The 19,723-nt window shown below is 43.9% G+C and overlaps 1 protein-coding gene across 1 annotated transcript in view; it reads right to left on the bottom strand.

Annotated features, from left to right (window-relative positions):
- Positions 1–655: 655 nt before the first annotated feature.
- Positions 656–19,723, bottom strand: part of LOC120916246 (tyrosine-protein kinase ZAP-70) — a 139,733-nt gene continuing 120,665 nt past the window's right edge. The window contains exons 10-13 of the mRNA XM_040327119.1: positions 17,962–18,154; positions 4,327–4,467; positions 4,116–4,228; positions 656–1,449 (exon numbers count right to left, since the gene is read on the bottom strand). Coding sequence (XP_040183053.1) covers positions 1,332–1,449; positions 4,116–4,228; positions 4,327–4,467; positions 17,962–18,154 — 565 coding nt within the window. The 3' untranslated portion in view covers positions 656–1,331. The remainder of the gene's footprint in view (positions 1,450–4,115; positions 4,229–4,326; positions 4,468–17,961; positions 18,155–19,723) is intronic.

Raw genomic sequence — 19,723 nt, forward strand, 5'->3', positions numbered from 1 at the left:
TGGCCCTTAGTGTTTAAACCATGCAGTGTGGGCACAGCCCCACTGTATGGGGAATATATTTTTTTTCCCGGAGTTCTGCTTTAATTCCATGAAGTATTTTTTTTTTTTTATGTCTTTAGGACACCTCTGGCACACAAGGACGTGTTTTGTCATCCTTGTAGCATCTGGAAAATAATATTTCTTCTCACAATATTTGCAAATTGCAGCTTTGTTCTCAGCAGAAATTGCACCGTGGAAAGGTTTCTAAACTCTAGATGTTGGTCTCATCATTTCATTGAGAGGAGGAAAAGAAAAAAACAATTGACTGACCAGACTATAGGGAAACATTATGCTGTGATGGTGGAGAACATTCACAGGAATCATTTAAAGATAAAATAATTTGTCAGATACATTTACCCTCTTAGGCCCCGTACACACGGCCGAGGAACTCGACGTGCCAAACACATCGAGTTCCTCGGCCAGTTCAGCCCTGAAGCCGCCGAGGAGCTCGGCGGGCCGAGAGCTCCCATAGAACAACGAGGAAATAGAGAACATGTTCTCTATTTCCTCGTCGAGCTCCTCGTCGGCTTCCTCGGCCGAAAGTGTACACACGACCAGTTTCCTCGGCAGAATTCAGCCAGAAACTCGGTCGGAAGCTGAATTCTGCCGAGGAAACTGGTCGTGTGTACGGGGCCTGACCTGTCAATTAGGGCCTGTGAGGACAGAAACTATCATCTACTGTATGCCAATCACCCAACTATAGGAGGTACCGTTTGCCCAACTGTAGGCAAACTAAACTGGAGCATTTCCCCTGCAGTGCCCCTATTGGCAAAAATGCATATTTCTCTTGTTTGAGGACTACATTGAGAAATACAGAGTTACTTGAACTTCCAGAACTTGCAATAATTTAAGACTTTACATAAAGTCTCAGGAATCTTTCAATACGGTCTTCATGTTATATAATTTGAATACCATGTCATAGATATATCATTTATCATTGTAAAAGAACATATTCCACACTCCTTTCCTTTAAAAAAAATTCCAGAAAAAAACAAAAAATGGCTTTAAAAAATAAAATAAAAGGGGGAACCATTCCCCCCCCCCCCCCCCAATTTTTCAGTATTTTTTTCTCCAGGCCTTTCCATCTTTATTCATATGGCCTTTTAGACATATTCCTGAATGGCATTGCTTGAGTTTAGATAGTACAACAAAAGGGAATATACTGTATATCTTCATATATGGAAATTATTTATATTTACAGTATGATACTTGAAGTGTCCGCTAAAAGTTTCTTTATTTTGCTGCAAAGGGCTTTTTTCCCCATTGCCCTCCAAACAGGTATTTGGATCATTTCAGCCTGTCTTCTCTTTAGGTGAAGGAGAAGTCGGATCTTCGGTCTTGTTAGCAACACTGTAATAATATTTTCTCATTTTGTTTTCCACAGTCTCAAAATTTGGGCGATCCTCCATCCTATGTGGGAAAATAAATGGTTTTATTACCTGATTTATGACTGTGCCATTTTAGCAACCTTGTAGCCGAAGTTTGTAGTAGTTACCAATCTCTGCTTATTTGGTATGGCAATCTGCAACAAGCTATATTTTAGCTTCTGTAGCTTACTAAAATCAGCTGGGTTGGATCACAGGTTACCTGTTGAAGCTGGCAAATTCAGTAACTAGCTTCAAACACCCCAAAAAAGTCAGTCACTCAGTGACTGAGTTGAGTTTTGCCTGGAATTTGTGTGCCACAGATTTGTATTGCCTAAAAAATAATTTCTAGCAAGAAAAAGACCAAGAAAGGAAATTCTGTAGCTGCTACAAATTGATGTTGCAATGCTAGTGTGACATGGGCCTTACATTTAAAGCAGAGTTCCACCCAAAATTAGAACTTCTGCTTTTCGGAACAGGTATTTGCACCACTTCCAGGTATCGACTCCCGCGGGAGTCACGTCCCTTCGTGTCACCCCCCTGCTGTCTTCTGGGAAACACACTGTTCCCAGGAGAGAGCGGGGACCAGTGATGGCGCGCCGCGCTACTCGCGCATGTGCAGTAGGGAACTGGGCAGTGAAGCCGCAAGACTTCCCTTTCTGATTCCTTCACCGAGCATGGCAGTGACAGCATACGAGGATGCAACCGATTGCTCTGGACAGGTAAGTGTTCATTTTTTAAAAGTCATCATCTGTAGTATTTGTAGCTGCTGGCTTTTAAAAAAAAAAAATTGGGGGGTCCTCCGCTTTAAGGTAGTAAAACAGCACAATTATAATGAATATATAATAAGTACAGTAAGAGCCGGTTCACACAGGGGCGACACGACTTCGGGGGCGACTCGGCCAGGCGACATGAAGATGACATCTAAGGCGACTTGCAAAATGACTTCTGTATAGAAGTCAATGCAGGTCGCCCCGAGTCGCCCCCGAAGTAGTACAAGAACCTTTTTCTAAGTCGGAGCGACTTGCGTCGCTCCTATTAGAACGGTTCAATTCACTAGAATGGGACGCGACTTGTCAGGCGGCTGCCTCGCCTGACGAGTCGCCCCAGTGTGAACCGGGTCTCAATAACTAACTTAGCACTCATCCACCCAAGGCTGGCTCTGATTCTTTTAATTTCTGCAACATATCAGTATACAATGCATATTCAATAGAATAATTCTCTTCTTCCCTGCCCTTTAGACTCATGGGGTACAATAGAATGGTAGAGAGAGACCCTGCATTCTTATAATTTGATTTTTGGTTCAAACTTGAACTTTCCAAGTTTTATTTTAAAATTAAAGAGGGTGTTTACAATTTAAAAAGGAATTACAATCAAGCAACTGTTGATCAGCAGATTGCACGGTTAGATCTGCAGCACCCAATTGCTAGCAGGGAGAAGCATGAACATTTAAAGGGATGCTGGAAAAGCATTTTCTCGTATAATGCTCTGGCTCCCGAAAGAAGATCGGAGGCAGGGTGCCTTGGCATTTACGGGAGCCTACCAGCCCCCTCACCAAACAAGCAAAAGAATGTCTTATATGCACACACTACATATCTCATATATCTCTTGAAATGTTATTGGTCATAAACGTAAACATTTTTTTTGATCTTGGACGATTTAAACGCAAACTGATGTTTTATACATACTGTGCTAGTCTAGGAGGAGGAGGGCGGGACATTTATCACAGCGCGCCCGAACTGTTAACACTGTGATCTCCGTGACACATCGGGATCGTTGTGTTACAACCTGCCGTGTAACCGGCGTTGCCTGTCAGGGTCGGGTGGGCCGGTTAAAAGTCCTCCGCGGGCCGCATGTGGCCCGCAGGCCGTAGTTTGAGGACCCCTGTTTAAAGAATAACTAGAGGCAAAACATTTTATGTTTGGATAGATTGAAGAGGGATTAGAACACCTGTCACTTTTTATTGCTGTCTGTGCCCCCGTTAAAGTGGGGGTTCACCCAAACAAAATGTTTTAACATGACATTCAGCCGAGTTGTCAGAATGACAATCGGCTGTTTTTTTTTATTTGTGCCGTACATACCGTATTTTCACCGCCGCTTCTGGGTATGTAAGCTGCGGGACTGGGCGTTCCTAATTGATTGACATCCTTCCGACCAGCGCATACAGCGCATCACGAGTTGCCGAAAGAAGCCGAACGTTGGTGCGCAGGCGCCGTATAGAGCCGACCCGACGTTCGGCTTCTTTCGGCAACTCGTGATGCGCTGTTTGCCATTATCATCAGTGAAAGTAAAAGAAAATTCCAAATGTTGGGTTGTCCCCAGAAAAGTAATAGAAGGGAAATTCTCCAATGGGCACATCAGTTGGGGGTCCCCAAGAAGTTCCCTTAATTTGCAGGGATTTTCTCTGACTTCCTGTTGGGAAGTGAAAGAAAATCTCCACAATGGGACACACATGGCGTAAAAAAAAAAAAAAAAAATCTGAGTTCTGTTCTATCCCAAATGAAAAAAAAAAATGTTTTGCCTATCGTTCTACTTTACAATATCAGGAGAACTATAATTAGCCAGTGACTGACTCTACTACTAGACTCCACCTATAACTAAAATCAGTGCATCAATGAAACCTGAAAATATGAAATTTGCAATTTAGGACATTAGAAATGATATAATGTTTAAGATCAAAATAAAATAACTAGGTTATAATAATGTTCTCACTTGTAGGTCCAGCATTCCAACATGAGCTCATACATTTCTTTAGGACATTGTGCGGGGCATGGCAGGCGCTCATTCTTATCAATAAAATGAATTACTTCATTGCCTTTTAATTTCTGCAATACAAACATAAGCAAAGTGAGTGTCTAGAAAGAGCTTTTTCTAAAGGTTCAGATATTCAGACTGTGAAGTTAATGTGCACTGCAATCCATACCTTGTAGGGTTTCTGTCCATAGCTGAATGCTTCCCACATGGTTACACCAAAGCTCCATACATCACTACGACTGGAAAACTTATGGTAATGTATGCACTCTGGAGCATACCATTTCAAAGGCCATTTGCCACCCGACTTAGCCTACAATTATAAAAACAAATAACAGTTATTGTATACAAGGATTCCATTGCTCTTTTCAAAATGTATAATTGCATTGGAAAGGACAGCAAGTAGAAGCAATGTATTTGAAGCGAACTTGTGATTAAAAGAGTAAAGCCTCGTACACACGATCGGATTTTCATCTGACAAAGCCGTAGGACTTTTGTCCGAAGGGCGTCGGCCAACAAACACGAAACTACGTGATTTTTCAGCTCTTTAGCGCCACCCTTTGGGCAACTTCTGCTAATGTTGTCTTATGGTGAGCATTGCTTCTGAGCATGCGTGTTTGTACTTTGGAGTTTTGTCCGAAGGACTTGTGTACACACAATCGGATAATCCGCCAACACACATTTGTTGGCGGACAATTTTAAAGCATGCTATCCCAAATTTGTCTTCGGAAAATCTGACAATTGTCCGATGGAGGATACAAAAGGTTGGATTTCCCGACAACGGCCTGTCATCACACAATTCCCATTGGATAACCTGATCGTGTGTACAAGGCTTTAGCCTCTAACTCCAAACACCATTAGCCCTCTCTAGCTCATACACTCCCTCGGGTCACTAATATGTACTAACAGATCTTACATGCAGGCTTGACAGTTTTGGCTTGCTTGTTTACTTCTGTTTACATGCAATTTATACAGACATAGGTGCAACAACCATAACTTCCAGACTGAGTGACAGTCCTGTCCAGACTGTGGCCATGCCATTTAGCAGCTTGGTGCCCTTTCCTCGGTCTCCCACCACAGCAGGGGGGGGGGCAGGAGATACTGCACACCTGCATGGAGAGTTTTTTCAGATAACAATCAGGTAATCACCCCCTTGTTAACATAAAAAGTTGGGCAGCTCTTACTATTTGTCCCAACCTTACCCACCTCATGCCCCTTGCCATTGCTATGGGGAGGACAGCAGCAGCTGGGCAGGAGACCCAGGAGAGGATACCCAGGCTAATAAGTGCTTTTACCCTGCTGTGTTACGGTAGGACTGTGCTGAGGAGGCTGCTTCATTTACATGGGGCCACGATTCATTATAATACAACACGCCCACTACCAGCCCACTTTGAATTACGTGGGCTTATGCCGGCCCATTTACGCTACGCCGCCGTAACTTAGGGAGCAAGTGCTTTGTGAATACTGTACTTGCCTCTCTATGTTACGTCGGCGTAGCGCATATGAGATGCGCTACGCCCGCACAGAGATACGCCCATCTCTGTGAATCTGGCCCTGTGTGTTTGCCTGCATTGGATCGCATGGCACCGCAATACCATGTGATATGGTGCAGTGCGTTTTTGAAAAGTAGTGTATGCACAAAACTTTGTTCTATCCAGTGCAATTTTAGTCAATTCATGAGTAGCCAGCATGCAGGGAATCCAGGAAGGAGCACACTGTGGCTTCAGATACCCACACTGGAGATGGCCGCGTTGTGCAGGAACTTCATAAACAAAGAAAACAATGCTGCGCATATAGAAAAGTGGGCATACTTTACAGCATACCCTTGTTACATTGCACGAGGCATGAGTTTTCTAGGGGTATTTTTATCTTAAAAGACATATTTCGGCCGGAACTCCGCTTTAAGAGCTGTCACACAACGGAGCAGGCAAAATTGTGTAGTGTTTTTTTCACTTTTTACTCTTTTATTGATGAATGAGTAGGGGTACTACGTATCCCATTCTCATTCACATAGGGCAGGGCGGGATCTGGGGGCCTCTTGCTTCAGAGGGCTTCCAGATTCCAAATAAACCCCCCGCTCATAGATCCCCACAACCACCGGCCAGGATTGTGGGGAAGAGGTCCTTGTCCCCCAAAGCTCCCCCTTGTTGAGGGCATGTGGCCTGGGATGTTTCAAGAGGGGGGGCGTTCGCTCATCCCCTCCTTTTCCTGAGCTGCGTATAAGGGTTGGGTATGGATTTTGGGGGTGCCCCACACATTTTTTTTTACATTTTAGCGTGGTATTCCCCTCAAAATGCATACCAGACCCAAAGGGCCTGGTGTAGATGGGATGGGGGAGGGCCACGTTGTTTTTTTGTCATTTGTTATTTATTTTATTGTCAGCGATTCTTGTTTTTACATTCAGCTGCCAGCGGGGAATCCCACTGACAGCTGATGACTCATCGGTTGTTTAGAATGCGGCGGCCGGGTTCCTGGCCTGCTCCTTAACAAAGTTATACACAGTGGCCCAGATTCAAGAAGCAATTGCGCCCGTGTAACCATAGGTTACACGGCGCAATTGCTTACTTGCTCCGGTGTAACGAGTGCTCCTGATTCAGGAACCTCATTACACCGAATGCAGCCTAAAATCTGCGCGGCATAAGGCTCTTATGCCACGCAGATTTTAGGCTGCATTCTTGCGGGGGCCGCTAGGGGGCCCTCCCATTGTGATCAGCGTGTAGTATGCAAATTGCATACTACCACTGATTCACAAACTTGCGCGGGCCCTGCGCAAGCCAGGTACGGAGTTTCCGTACGGCAACTTTAGCGAAAGGCTGCCCCTTCTAATAGTAGGGGCAGCCAATGCTAAAGTATAGCCGCCGCTCCCGCCACGTGAAATTTGAATTTCACGTCGTTTGCGTAAGTGATTCGTGAATGGCGCTGGACGCCATTCATGTTCACTTTGAAGCATTTTCCCGACAGAGGATGCGCTGTACGCTCGGCGCGGGAGCGCGCCTAATTTAAATGATTCCCCGGCGGGATCATTTACATTGCGCGCGCTTATGCCGGGCAATTTTGCCGGCGCGCCCTCGCAATTTACAGAGCTACTGCTCCGTGAATCGAGGGCAGCGCAAAATATTTGCGGGGGCAAAATCGTTGCCCTGCTCCTCCGCAAATATCGCGCAAATGTACCTGAATCTGGGCCAGTGTGTTATGGAGGGAAACAAATGCAAATTGTATTTTTGTTGCGGGTCCATTGAAGTCTATTACACACAAAACACAATCTACTGCAGGAAAAAAAGTCCCTGACCCTTTCCAAAAACACACCTGCTGAAAAATGCATGGATGTTAACGTGTACCATAGGAAACCATGTTAAATGGACTGTAGTGCATTTCTGCAAACTGCAAAATTAACTAAAAAACGCATAGGTGTGAACCTAGGGTTAAGAGGCTATCCAAGCCCCATGTGTATCATCTAGTGTTTAAGCTGTTATGAATAGGACTTGTTCAACAACACAACCGAGTGCACAAGCACACACAGGGGCCAGTGTATGTGTAGTCCATGAACCCTTCAAGTAGCGCCTATACGTGGATCTTAGATAGTTTCTAAAATAGATTTAAACTCACGCCCTATCTGCTCATAAACCTAAAAACTTAGGGGCAGATCCACAGAGATCTGCACCCGCACAGCGTATCAGAGATACGATACGCCGCCGTATCTTACCTGGCTTTAAATCGAATCCTGGAAGAATTTGCGCGGTAAGCTACGGCGGCGTAGTGTATCTTTGGCGGCGGAATTCAAATTGGAGATTAGGGGGCGTAATTCATTTAAATGAAGCGCGTCCCCGCAACTACGTCATTTTTTTAACTTAGACATGATTTACGTCCATCCCGATTCACGGATGACTTACGCAAAAAAATTCAAATTTTGACGCGGGAACGACGGCCATACTTAACATGGCAATTCTAACTATACGCCGCAAAATAGCAGCTTTAACTATACGCCGGAAAAAGCCGACTAGGGACGACGTAAGAGAATGCAACGGCCGCGCGTATGTTCATGGATCGTCGGAAATAGCTAATTTGCATACCCGATGCGGAAAACAGCGTGAACGCCACCCAGCGGACGCCGAAGTATTGCATCTACGATCCGAAGGCGTACGAGGACGTACACCTGTCGGATCTAACCCAGATGCCGTCGTATCTTGGTTTGAGGATTTAAACCAAAGATACGACGTGGGTAATTTGAAAGTACGCCGGCGTACTCTGTCTGTGGATCTGCCCCTTAAAGCTGCCCATAGAACTCAGACGGTGTTCAGCTGTATAGACATAAAGCAGTCCTCAGAAGATACTTTAGACAGCATGCTATGGAGTACCCTTTTTCCTTCTGATCTTGGCTGAGTACAAGTACTGTACATTCACTTGCTAATCTTACAGGTAACACACTTTCTGTCAGGGACAGCCTGTTCATTAAGGGTGCAAGGGCACCCCCCCCCCATACATGTGTCTGGCCGCTTGCAGGACGCCGGATGCATGAATTCTAATGGGGGGGGTGTTTTTTTGAAGCACCTGATTAGAACCAGAGGCTCTAATAGGCTTCAAAATAGGGTGGGCTTGGGGCAGAGAATGCTTAATGAGCCCACCCAGGTGTGTTACAATAGCGAATGAATATTCATTATTGTAACACTGAACCTCCTCCTGGCCATTTAGGAAGTGGGTCTTGAGACTCGTCACCCGATTGGCTGAAAGGACAGGCGATCCTATTGGATGCCTAGGAGGAGGGGAGGAGACGCATGGCCGCCGTGATGGAGGAAAGGACACAGGAGCAACCGGCAGACAACGAGTGGGTGGGTGGGGGTTCTTGAGGTGCCGCCGGCCATCAGGGGGGGGTGATGGGGGGGTATTTGTTTGCCTCCCCCCAAAAAAAACACCAACAGCCACTGCTTCCTGTCCTAGGGTAATGATGCTAACTCATTGCACTATTTATGGAGGAGCAGCATTTTCATCCTAGGACAGGAAGTGTTTAGGGCTACAGAAAACCTACCCCTCCTCTGTCCATAACCTGGGGAAGGCGTTCTGTTTGCAGAAAGAACTGTTAACAATGTGTACTTATAACACTGCAACACTCTCATTAGGCAGTGTATATTAAAAGGTGTCAGCTCACAAGATTGCTGCCAGCAATTACAGTTTTTTTCCCACTTATTAAACATTTGTATTATAACACTTTCAATTGTATATTTAACAGACCAAAAGAAATCAGCCAGTTGGTAGACTCGGGGACTTCCACAGACATGATTAGACAATAGCTGGTTTGAGTGATTGGTATCCTTATATTGGGTCGGCTCTCAAGTCTCCAGAAGAAATTGTAATAATCACCATTAATGATAACATTTTACCATCTACCATAAATTTGGAGCAAGAAGGGGGTTAAACCTTCTGGGGCTGAAGTGGTTAAAGCAATCACCCCTTTGACAGTTGCAGCTTATGCAATCTAAATAGGCATATGCTGCATATGAAGATGTTTTTTTAATTTGCTTATTTGTACTCACTGTACCCTCTGTATCCCGTGAGCTTCCATTCTTAGTGTGGGCATCTGAAGCACACTCAAAGTTACTTCCAGGAATAGGTGCAGCTGGCTACCCAGCGTGTACTTCCCGATCCCTCATGCCTGTGCAGTGTGAGCAAAGCAACTGCAGGTTGCACATTGACTCCTGGGATTAATGACATATATCCTAGGAGCTAATGGGCAACTGGAAGTGGAGCTTTTTAGTGACAAAAAAAGAAAAAAAACATTTTAAAAACAAAACAAAAAACATTCTGAATATTTATGGCAATGTGAATCAGCAACATCAGGGATCAAACTTCAATTACAGGGTGGAACGCCGCTTTAACTACTCTGGTCAAATGTCCTTAGCACTTTTTTCAATTAGGATTAAGGGCCCTTTCACACGGGGCGGATCAGTAATGTCCGTGTGTCTGTAAGCTCAGCGGGGATCACTCCGTATATCCCCGCTGAGCCGGCGGCTGACAGGGTGGTCCCAGCACACTGTGCAGGGACCGCCCTGTCTTTTCTCCGCTCTTCCCTATGGGGGGATCGGATGAACACGGACCGTATGTCCGTTTTTCTCCTGATCCGATCCGCAGACGGAAGAAAAAATAGGGTTTTCTTCCGTCCGCAAAATCGGATCTTTGCGGAGGCGGGTGATTACGGGTGTTAGCGAATGTTTATCCGCTGACACCCGCAATCACATAGGGACCAATGTATGTCCCTTTTTCATCCTCAAACGGATGGATGAAAAAGCGGACATACGGTCCGCACGTGTGAAAGGGGCCTAAGTGTGATGGAATGTTACATTTGTCTTGCGAAATGCAACATGAAGAAACTGACATTTGACACATATTAAAATTATATATAATTTTCTAACTTGACACTGTCAATGTTATTAGGAATTTTGTATTGCACTCACATTTCTAATACATTTTGTTATAAATTTTAAGTTTAGAAGAGATAATACTAGGAGTAAAAAATCATAAATTAGCCACTTGCAGACCGCCTAACTGTAAATGTGCGTCATGTTTTTTACGTTAAATACTGGGGTTATGGCAGCAGCTAGCTGCCATATCCCGGTATCTTTTTTTCAGCCAGGCAACCAAGCTTTCATATAAAAGTGGCCCAAGCGGCGGATTCCCCACAAGACCACTTTTATAGGCATCATCTGAGGCTGTTCACTTCACTGGGTGTATGAAGGGTTTACATCCACTTTAATGCCAAAATTACTTTTTTTTTTCTTTTGTTTTTAAGGGTAAATGAGAGATCTGTTATGCTTATTTCTATTACAAGGCATGCTTATATTCCTTGTAATAGGAATAAAAGTGGCCCAAAAAAAAAAAGGGACAATGTAAAAATAAAAAGTAAAATAAATAAGAAAAAAAAAATATGGAACGCGTCCTCTCCCCCTGAACTTGCTCGCAGAAACAAACGCATACATAAGTCGAGCCTGCATATGTTCAAACAACACATGTGAGGTATTGCCGCGATCGTTAGAGCAAGAGCAATAATTCTAGTCAAAGACCTCCTCTGTAACTCTAAATAGGTAACCTGTAAAAAAATGTAATTCGTCGCCTATGGAGATTTTTAAGTACCATAGTTTGTCGCCATTTCACGAGCATGCACAATTTTAAAGCATAACATGTTAGGTATCTATTTACTCGGCGAAACATCATCTTTCAAATTATACAAAGAAATTGCAAGGACCGCCATTTTATTCTCTAGGGTCTAAAAATTCGAGCAAAAAATAAAGATTTTTACTTGTAAACAACAAATGTCAGAAAAAGGCCTGGTCTTAAAGTGGTTAGTTTGTACAAATCTATAGTTTTCCTATTTGTTTTAGTATATAGGGGGATCTAAATAGATTTTCAATTTAAAAATATGTTTAAGAACTAAACAACAGCAATAACTGGTTACAATAAATAAATGTACAGTACATTTACAGTACTGTGTAAAACTCTAAGGCCATCTTGCGTTCACTCTAAAGAATTACTTCCGTTAGAGTAGTAGAAACAACTCAGGGCTCATTTACACCAGAGCTAATGGGTCAAATTGCACATAACACACAGCCGTGTATTTTTTGGGTTGTGCTATAATGCATTTTTACAAAGTTTTGCAGTATGGTTTTTAAAGCTTTTTTTCATTTTTTTTAACTTAAGAGAACTTTGACACAAGCTTTGAAAACGCTATGTACAGATGCATACAGCGTACAGTTGTGTAGTCATCTGTAACAGTGACATGCGCCGCGCGGTGAGGTCAGTGGCTGGTGAGGCACTGGCTAGTATCAGAGCCAGATAAACACAGGTTACATACGCCACAATCATTAGAGCGAGAGCAATAATTCTAGTACTAGACCTCCTCTTTAAATCTAAACATGTAACCTGTTAAAAAAGTGTTGCTTATTGAGATTGCTAAGTACTGAAGGCGCCATTCCACAAGTGTGCGCAATTTTAAAGCGCGTGACATGTTAGGTATTTATTTATTCTATGTAACATCATCTTTTACATTATACAAAAAAATTGTGTTATCTTTAGTGATTTTTTATTTTTTATATTCATGAAATTCAAAAAAAAAAAACGTTTAAAAAATTGCTGCGCAAATACCGAGCTCGCCTGGGGCCCCAAGCAGGGCCCTTGCCTTGCTTCCTATAAATGCTGAAGCCGCCTGAGCGCTCTATAGAGAGCCTCAGGCAGCTGCAGCACTTCTGCCTCTCTTGTCACTTCTTCCCCTGTAGCGTGGCCGAGCTGCTCTTCCTTCCTCCTGTCAGTCCGGCCAGGTACCGCGCGGTACAGGAGATTCAGTTTCCTGTTCCCGGCCAGACTGACAGAAAGTGCACACTGAGTGCTCTTAAACTGTATCGCTATGCTGTGGTTCCTATTGTGCTTGGGGCCCCCAAATTCCTTCAAACGCCCCTGAGTACATATAGCCGGCAAGGCGGCTCTCCTGTGCAAAATCACTTACATGTACGTGATTTTGCACTTCCGAGTCTGAGGCACGTGTGTGCCGCAAGCGACCCACTCCCGCTGTGATTGCAGTGAGAGCCAATCAGAGGGTCAGGCGGACTCAATGTCTTCCAGGACCTGCCAACCGTTCTCGAGAGAAGCAGAATGGCGGTCTGCCTATGTAAACAAGGCAGATCGCCGTTCTGTCAGTAGGACAGGTAGTGATCCTGAGTTTCTGCTATGCAGGAACATGGATCTCTGCCTTCCCACAGTACATGCACATCCTCAACAGTTAGTAAGTACTTCCCAGCCAGTGTTATTAGTACAGTGACAGTGCATATTTTTAGCACTGATCACTGTATTAGGCCCCGTACAGACGACCAAACATGTCTGCTGAAACTGGTCTGCGGGCCAGTTTCAGCAGACATGTTCGGTCGTGTGTAGGCCCGAGCGTGCAGGATTCCAGCAAACATTTGCCCGCCGGGCCTTTTCCCAGCGGACAAATATTCCTGGACTTGTTTTAAAACAGTCCGCTGGAATCCTGCCCGCTCGGACATGTTCGGTCATCTGTACAGACCTCCCGTACATGTCCGAGCGCCCGCCATCCCTCGCATGCGTCGAATGACTTTGACGCATGCGTGGAAGCATTTAACTGGCATGCCCGCCCACGTCGCTGCGTCATTGTCGCGGCGACACCGCGTCATCGACACGCCGACACCACGGACACGCCCTGCGTATTGTTTACGCGCGGCTTTCTGTACGATGGTTAGTACAGCCATCGTACAGAAAGCCCCGGGCAGACATGTACGGTGAAAACGGTCCGGCGGACCGGTTTCATCGTACATGTTTGCTGGTGTGTACACGGCCTCAGTGTCACTGGTCTCCAAAAAAGTGTTGAAAGTTTCACTTAGTGTCCGCTACAATGTCACAGTCCTGCTATAAGTCACTGATTTCCACCATTACTAGTTAAAAACAAAACAAAAAAAAACATAAATATATCCCATAGTTTGTAGACGCTATAACTTTTGTGCAAACCAATAAATATATACGCTTATTGGGATTTCTTTTACCCAAAATATGTAGCAGAATTTTGCTCTAAATTGATTAAAAAATTATATATATATATATATATATATATATATATATATATATATATATATATATATATATATATATATACATATATTTATAGGATTTATAGGATGTGTTTTATAGCAGAGGTAAAAAAGTAAAAAAATATGTGTTTGTTTTTTCAAAATTTTCAGTCTTTTTTGTTATCTGCTCTGCTACTAGCAAGACCTACAGGCACTTGTGCCACTCTGCTCTCCTGTACCTTCTGTTCTCACTACCAGAGGCTCTGAGTCAGAGGAGTAAGAGAGGCAACTTCTGGGTTTGGGGCGCACATGCATGCCCACCCTGTTGACCCATGCTGGTGATTGGACACAGCACAAGTTTGTCAGCAGATTTCAGCCAATGATTTATGGCTGAAACGTTCTAATTGGCTGTCGCCAATGACAGCACAGAGTTCTTTGTTGACATACAGACAGAACTCTACACACACACAGCAATTTGTCTGTTTGTTTTCCCTGAATTCAACTCTGAGTTCAGGGAGAAAAATCTGGCAGTTCTGTATGTAAAAGCAGCACACATTACACTTGTTAGGCACGCATTTACCCCTTCATTGCCTCTTAATGTTATCTCCTTCTCAGCCAGTATCATTAGTACAGGGGGCAGTATTATCACTGATTACTGTACAGTATTAGTGTGACTCGCGATATCAGTGTCAGTTATGCCGCGTACACACGATCAGTCCATCCGATGAGAACGGACCGATGGACCGTTTTCATCGGTTAACCGATGAAGCTGACTGATGGTCCGTCGTGCCTACACACCATTGGTTAAAAAAACGGTCGTTTCAGAATGCGGTGACGTAAAACACAACGACGTGCTGAAAAAAACTAAGTTCAAAGCTTCCAAGCATGCGTCGACTTGATTCTGAGCATGCATGGATTTTTAACCGATGGTTGTGCCTACTAACGATCGTTTTTTTCCCATCGGTTAGGAATCCATCGGTTACATTTAAAGCAAGTTGGCTTTTTTTTAACCTATGGTTAAATAACCTATGGGGCCCACACACGATCGGTTTTGACCGATGAAAGCGGTCCATCAGACCGTTGTCCTCTGTTTAACCTATCGTGTGTACGAGGCCTAAGTGTCTCTCCCAGCCAGTGTCTGTTAGTGCCAGATTTCCCCACACACTATCACAGTCCCAGTAGAAGTCGCTGATCACCACCATTAGTAGTATAGTGTATGTAAGGATCAGTATCTTGATTAGTGTCCCCAAAAAAGCAGTTTGGTTTTTACCAAAGACGTGTAGTAGAATACATTTTGACCTAAATGATTGAAGACTATGGGGCAGTTCCTCAAAGAAATTTGCACGTCGTATGTTTGTTTTGGTATCCACCAAACAAGATACGATGGCATCTGTGTTAGATCCGACACAGTAGTACGCCGTCGGATCTAAGATGCAATGTATTCCGCGTCGAGTATGCAAATAAGCTATTTCCGACAATCCACGAACGTACGAGCGGCCGTCGCATTCTTTTACGTCGTTTCCGTTCGGCTTTTTCTGGCGTATAGTTAAAGCTGCTATCTGGTGGCGTACTCAATGTTAAGTATGGTCGTCGTTCCCGCGTATAATTTTGAAAATTTTACGTTGTTTGCGTAAGTCGTCCGTGAATGGGGCTGGACGCCATTTATGTTCACGTCGAAAACAATGACGTCCTTGCGACGTCATTTGGAGCAATGCACCCTGGGAGTTTTGATGGACGGGGCATGCGCAGTTCGTTCGGCGCGGGGACGCACTTCATTTAAATGAAACACGCCCCCTACTCGCCGCATTTGAATTCCGCGCCCTTACACCGCGAGAGATACACTACACCGCCGTAACTTACGGTGCAAATTCTTTCAGGATTCAAAGAATAGCAAAGTAAGTTACAGCGGCGTAGCGTATCTCACAGTATTGCATGACTGCACAATTACCAGTTAAAATAGCAGAGTGTTGAATATGAAAAAATGGCCTGGTTATGAAGGGCATAAAACCTTGTGGAGGTCAAATAGTTAAAGGCAACCATGCACATGTGTAAACAATTTCAGGTTATGATGATCATAGAGAAGTGTATAGGTAACCCCCAGACTATAGCAGTCACATGGAGTGGGCTGATCTAGTGGGAAGCAGAGCAGCTAACGACTTTGTATCATATTTTTCTCAAAGAAGCTGTGCTGAAGAGATTTATTTTTACTTACTATATATAAAGAAACAGATTTCATAAAAGCCCATCACATTTCATTTTATGTCTTCTGGAAAAGTCTGATTCCTCTAGTTTCTTTATAAATAATGGAACACTTGCAGGACATGGAACATATATATTACACATTTAACATATAACAAACGCATCATGTGTGAATCATGCAGAAGTCAGCAATTGTTCAAAGTCCAGTAACTACAAAAAAAGCAGCTATACAGAGGACAGTAAAATTCAAATGCCAACCTGGAGCTCTACACAAAGTGAAACTATTGAAGGGTTGTATTTCTGCCCTGGGACATTAAAATGAAAGTCCACCCTAACACTAAAATCTCTAAATCTACAGACATCCACGATCTAAGACTAACCTATCTAGTCCTGTTAAGAGGAAATCGCTATACATACCTTTTCGGAAGTATATTTTTGCTGACGGGGCACCTATCGTTGCTGGGGTGGGTCTTATGTTGCTGGGAGAGTCAGTTGTTGCCTGAAGGGATCTACTGTTGAGGGGGAATTCTATTGTAGCTGGCTGCTGGATGGTCTATCGATACTGTCCACGGGGAGATCGTTTGTTGCTGCTGGTGGTCTGTTGCTAGGGGGGTTTATTTTGTTGAGGGTGGACTATTGTTGCTGGGGGATCTATTGTTGCTGGGGGTCTAATGGTATTGGCTGCAGGGAATCTATTTTACTGCTTTTCTTGTTATCATTAAAGGGGCAGTACTAGGAGGTGGGTAGGAGGTGGGACCAAGGAACGGTGCTCAGAGGTAGATAGTGGTGAAGACGGGGTAACTCCAAAAGGGAGAGTTCCTGCACATATTCTCTGTGAAAAAAAGCCCTGAATAATTATAATATCATATTTGGTAGTAGAAACTTGGCAGCTAGGTGGCAAAATACCCTTACACCTTGCCAGTACATTTTCAAGACAGTGCTTAGAGAGGATTCCCCTTTTCATGGTAAAACTCTTCAAAGAACTGTTCTGATTTCAAAGGGCATAGGGACACAAAAAAAACTCTGCTTACATATTAAGCACTATAGAAAATATACATTTTGTCTTTTGGACATGAACTCTGAAAACTCTAAAATAATTTGCTTGCATTAGGTTCTAGACATCTGTGCATCAGTAATGGAAACTAATAAAGATTTCCTATTGGGACTAAGATGGCTACCACTGCCTGAAGCCTCGCGCACACGACCGAGGAACTCGACGGGCGAAACACATCGTTTTCCTCGTTGAGTTCCTTGTTAGGCTGTCGAGGAACTCGACAAGGCAAGTTTCTCCATTCCCGTCGAAGAAATAGAGAACTTGCTCTCTTTTTGGCTCGTCGAGTTTCTCGACAGTTTCCTCAACGAAAATGTACACACGACCGGTTTCCTCGGCAAAAAAATATCTCCCAGCAAGTTTCTTGCTGGTTTTTGCCGAGAAACTCGGTCGTGTGTACAAGGCTTAATAGTTTTCACAAGATTCCATATCCGGGAGGTTCAAAGCAATGCTATGGCCAAAACGAGAAGTGTTCTGCTTGTTATCTACATAATTGTGTTTATGTATTGCTCGCATATAAATAAAAAAGGCTCCTGAAGACACTTATCCTGTCTTTCATTTGATATCTTTTCCAATAGCATTTATAAAGATTCCCCAAATGTTTTAATGTCTACATACACAATGTTATGTTGTTTTGAATTATGGTTAGCATCTATTTGCTTTTTACAATCCACCAAAAGGGCTGCATATTTTGCTTGCCTTTAATATGACTTACTGTACTCACCAATATGTGATGTAATATACTGTAATGTAATGACTACAATGTAAAATATTGCTCCAGCAAAACCACCAACTCCATACAATAAATATTCATGAACCAAGAAAGGTTGAGAAAAAAACCTTTTAAACAACATGCATCTATTGTATATATTTTGATAGGTGTTGGCATCAGTGATGACACACTTGCCAAATGTAGGGCTCTCTGGATCACATATGAATTATATATACTGTATAAATAAGAAAGTAGTCTCTAGTCATTTATCAATGACATTACCGTGTAGTAGTTGTTATCCACTGCAAGTGCCTTAGAGAGACCAAAGTCACTTATTTTTGCATAATGTTGGTTTACAAGAAGGACATTGCGAGCAGCTAAGTCACGATGCACAAAATTATGTTCCTCTAGATATTTCATCCCCAAAGACACTTGATGCATTAACTCTGCAATATTACTGATAGACACCTCGTCCCTGCAGAAAAGAAAAGAATATATAACTGGTGTGACAGTAGCCCTCACCCACATTTGCAGTTCTGTGGTTTCATAGGTTCACCTTTTTTTTATTTTTAAAGTACAGCTTCCTTATGTACCAATATACCAATAATGTACCTGTTGCAGAAAAGAGAAAGCTGTCCCTATGTCCTGGAGCAGGCCTCACCTTCTCTTTCATGACTTCCTGGTATCTGTCCTGCAGGATGCTAGAGCCATAGAGTGAGGAAGTTCTTATTGAACCACACCCTGCTCCTTCCCTTTTCCTCCAGGAGATTGCTCCCTCACCCCTCTCTTCTACGTTAGATCTGCCCAGTGCTGCAGTGCTATCTAAAACCTGCCCACAACTCAAGTGTATTGACTCTCACTCACAACTCTAGTAAAGCATTACTCCCATTTCTGTGCCCACGTTCTCTGATAAAGTTATTGTCAGTGGGCAACGTTCTTTCTCAATACATAGTCAGTGTCCTCCTCTTTTGTTGCATTGTTTTTGTACCTCTCCTTCTCCCTGCATATCATTCATTTGGCAGAGTGTGCACACTGGAGCAGGAGAATAAGCTGAGTGATCACATAACAGCCTATGTGGAGCAGAGCTGTAGTATTGAAATCAGGAGTAGTGTGTCCCTGGAGGTCTATAATACACCAAAATTGAACTAGGTTACATGTGCCCACAAGGAGGAGGGGTATCAGGAGTCTGCACGTGGGAGATGACCAGATATACAGTATGTAGCTACACAAAGAACCTAGGACCAGACCATATGTATATATCTGTAGCACCCTGGTGTTTAGGCAATGTTATTGCTGCACTTCTCTCTCTAGCTGCTAGGTGGCCAGGTACCTGGTGGCATTAAATATGAGAAGGGCAATGCAAGGTCAAATTATGGGTATATGGGGTATCCCAGCCAATGGGCAGGGGTTTTCTTAAATCCCTTGGCCTGCTGGGAAAATCTATATATTTGGGTGGAGTCAGGTAATCAGGGGTTTTCTGAGCCACCTGGACGGCTGTCTAGGTGAACGTGTGTTGTACTGCCCGGGCTGCTAGGCCGGAGTTTGGGCCTATCCCGGGCACATCTGGCTGCTAGGATGTCCGAGGAACTATCCAGACGCAAGATAGCAGTGCATGGTTGGGATTGCGGCTTGCAGTTCAACCAGGAGTAATGGTTCTGCCAGCCGGAGAACCTGTCATGGTCGGAGGTAGAGGGGAAGCTGTCGCCACTAAGGGACCAACCACCTTATTACCAGGGACCACAGTGAGTATCTGAAGCAAGTACAAGAGCAATATTCTCACCAACCGGGATACTTTAGCGGGTATCAAGCCAGGGACCCAGCCAGCAGAGGTGACGCTTGCTTGTGTGTCAAGCCAGGGACCGAGCAGGCCAGTGAGGTGAAGCTTAAGAAGTATCTTGAGTGCCAAGCTAGGGACCCAGCAGAGAGGTGGGGATTCAAGGGATTCAGTGGCAGTGAATCATCTAGTCTAGTGAGAGACTGGGAGCTCAGTGGTCTGAAGAACTACAAGAAGTGATTGTAGTGGAAGTGAAGGAACTATTACACT

The sequence above is a fragment of the Rana temporaria genome, chromosome 1 (assembly GCF_905171775.1).
Source record: "Rana temporaria chromosome 1, aRanTem1.1, whole genome shotgun sequence".
Classification (NCBI taxonomy): Eukaryota; Metazoa; Chordata; class Amphibia; order Anura; family Ranidae; genus Rana; species Rana temporaria.